Genomic DNA, 3180 nt, shown 5'->3' with positions numbered 1-3180 from the left:
GTTATTAGAGTGACAGCCAGTGAGTTAGAACTCAGAATCCCCAATCAAATTCAACAGTCGTTGTGGGGTGGCCCTGCCATCTGTCCTGCAGCCCCTCTATGAATTCAGCAGACCCTCTATGAATTCAGCAGACCCTCTATGAATTCAAATTCTACAGCGACTTCAGAGCAGTGGAGGCTGGTGGAGGTAGAAATCGGAGGACGGACTCATTGTTATGCATGGGACGGAATGAGAAATGGTATCAAATACATATACACACACACACACACACACACACACACACACACACACACACACACACACACACACACAGTGTTTGATACCGTTCCTCATTCCAGTCCATGCATTACAATGAGCCCATCCTCTGATTTCTACCTCTGTCAGTCTCCCGTGCATCAGAATAGTATTCAAGCATTTACAGCCCGAGGCAGAAACAGCAGAACAGGGAACCGGCACCTCATGCGAGCCCACACACACACACACACACACACACACACACACACACACACGCACACACACACACACACACACGCTAGTTTAATTAAACACACTGCACTCTCACTATTCCGCTTTTTAAAATCAATACATGGGAAGTCATGACATCATGTACATTGTGTTTTCAGAGATGTAATTGATCCGAAAAGTAATAGGTAATAGGATTATTGATCCTCCTAAGAGATTGGAATGATGTGTGTGTGCGGTTTTGCTTATATGAAGATGAATTAGTTCAGCATACCGGGTTGGCTGAGAGAACCCAGAGAGAATCTTGAATGTGCGACATACACAATCCTTGCAGGAGTACCGGCGGCTGTGAACTGGGTAGCCCTGCCTGGGTAGCCCTGCCCTGAGACCTACAGTTGTCCTCAGACCCTGAGGATGGTCTCTTGGTTTAATGGAAGACGCTTGGGTATTCCAACACAGGAGACCTGAGTACAAATCCCATTTGTCACATCGGTGCAGTGACCTGGAGGGTCTTACTGTGGAGGAGGGAGGTCAAAGGGGATGTAGCGGGGGTGATATTGAGTTATGCTCTTGTGATAATAATTGATTGCTTTATATAGCGCCTCTACATTGTATGGGGGAGAACTCACCTCATCACTAACAATGTGTAGCACCCACTTGATAGTTAGCCCTGCCTGTGATGTAAATCAAGTGTCACCCTCGGGCCTTGAGTATATTCTCTTGGTCTAATGATAGACACTTGGGTCATCCATGCAGGAGACCCAGGTGTGAACCCCACCTGTCACATAGTATGACGGCCTATCATGTCATGCAGTATGCACACTGTATCTGACAAGCCAGCAAGCTCCATATTTCCATCACTGTTCTCTTGTCTTTATTAATGAATTCGCCCACATTTTTTTTTTCATCTGCATTGTCTCCCACGGTTTCACCATCTCTGTTAAGGTGGGCACTGGAACAGAGCACAACAAGCAACAGCAGCTTTTACACACACACACACACGCACACACGCACGCACGCACAGGCACGGACTGGCACACTGTGAGAAAACCGCACTGGAAATGGAAAAATGTTCACAGCATTGTTTGACTAGAAGACGTATGGTTACTGTGTGTTGCAACTTATCCCCAAATGCAATGACATCATTGTAGGAATTGTAGCAAAGACAAAGCCCAGGTGAACACTTCTCTGAATCCCACTGAAGGACAGCATTATACACATAAAGAACGACGTTGTTGGTGTCAAATAAATAGCCATTGTCAGTTTTTCCGACATCATAATAAAGGTTCTAACTAGCTATTTAAATACAACTTGTAACTTGTCCATCTCCCTCTTTTCGTTCAATAAGCCCAATCGCCGTGGTTCTGTGGATCACGTATGGCATAGCACACCTAACCCATCCCAACGGCACGCGCACGGCCCACCCTGTTTCAATAAAGACATGTCGCCAAGGACTCCCTCACCTGCTCGCTCGCGGTTAGCTCTTTCTCCAGCTGCCGATGTTTGTTTTGCCATACTAAATAGTGGATAGGATAACGACTCTTTTCCGGAGTTTTCTTTGCTGAAATCATCTTCGGTTCATAGTTCGCCTCCCCGCCTCAGTTTTTCTGTTCTTGATCACTTCCTACTTTGTTGGCTAATTGACTCTCGCTAGATGCTTATCATATTATCGCTCTGTCGTGATGCCAGTTCACGATACGTTGGCAATCTTCCGCATTATAACAGGAAACGGTGAATGATGTCTCCACTAGACATATGGCTGTTAATAAACCGCGCTATTTTTTAATAAGAATAACCTAGAAATCGCGTTTTGTACGCCTTTCCTTTCTCCCTACCCTTCCTCACTTTCTAGCTGGCTCCTTTCTCGCCCTCCTTGAATAAACTGGCGCGACGGACAGTCATTTATTCACCGCTCCCATCCCTACAACGATGACAGTCGGCTGCACTCTGCTCCGCTGCGAGACAGCGCTGACAGCCCGCAATGAAATGTAAGCAGACCGCAGCCAATCAGACAGAAGGGATGCTGATGAGAGTGATGTCGGCTAAACTAGAGCATGTGCGCCGCCCATCATTCATTAAGCGTAAATGACGGGCTATTTACTTCAAACGAACGTATAAACATATAGGCTATACTCTTAGGCTATTAAAACATATGTAGGCTTAAAGGCTACAACTTTGCTGTTTTGCTATCCACCTGTCAACTGCAACACGAAGAAGCCATTTTTGAAATGTTATTTATTTTTCAAGCCTAGCCTGTTTTTATCCAAGATTAGTCAGTGACTTCACCACCATATGCTTCTGTACAGAGCTTGCAAAAAAAAAAAAAAGCTTACAAAAAATAAACATAACCAGATCTAAACGACAGAGGCCAATACGGAATGTTGACGAGAAACCAAGCTTTCCGAATACGATTTCTGTTCCCATGGGCATTGCAGAGGGAGTGAGAGGAACAGAGCAAGGGAGAGCGATAAAAGCGAATGACAGCAGCCAGGTAGCTTGCTTGGTCTCTACTGGCGATGCAGTGTATCATACGCAAGAGTGTTGTTATATTCTTCTCGTTATGAGCGGACTATTATCCCACCAACAAGGCTTGCGACTCACTTTGGCTGGAATTAAGGACTGAAAGCGGATAAAACGAAAGGCAAAAGGGGGTGGCTGAGGGCCGGGAGAGTCGCAGCACATCGCCGGCTTCCGGGGATTCGGGGCGGCATCGGGAAA

At 46.0% G+C, this 3180-nt stretch overlaps 1 protein-coding gene across 1 annotated transcript in view; it reads right to left on the bottom strand.

Annotated features, from left to right (window-relative positions):
* ankrd13b (ankyrin repeat domain 13B) overlaps nt 1–2058 on the bottom strand; it is a gene marked incomplete at its 3' end in the record, with an annotated part of 31339 nt that extends 29281 nt beyond the window's left edge. The window contains exon 1 of the mRNA XM_083694916.1: nt 1926–2058. Within this exon, the coding sequence (XP_083551042.1) occupies nt 1926–2033 (108 nt within the window). The 5' untranslated portion in view covers nt 2034–2058. The remainder of the gene's footprint in view (nt 1–1925) is intronic.
* Between the last annotated feature and the right edge of the window lie 1122 nt (nt 2059–3180).

The sequence above is a fragment of the Argentina silus genome (genome assembly GCF_951799395.1).
Source record: "Argentina silus genome assembly, chromosome: X".
Lineage (NCBI taxonomy): Eukaryota > Metazoa > Chordata > Actinopteri > Argentiniformes > Argentinidae > Argentina > Argentina silus.
The sequence above is the reverse complement of the archived record's forward strand: the minus strand, read 5'-3'. Positions and strand labels throughout refer to the sequence as shown.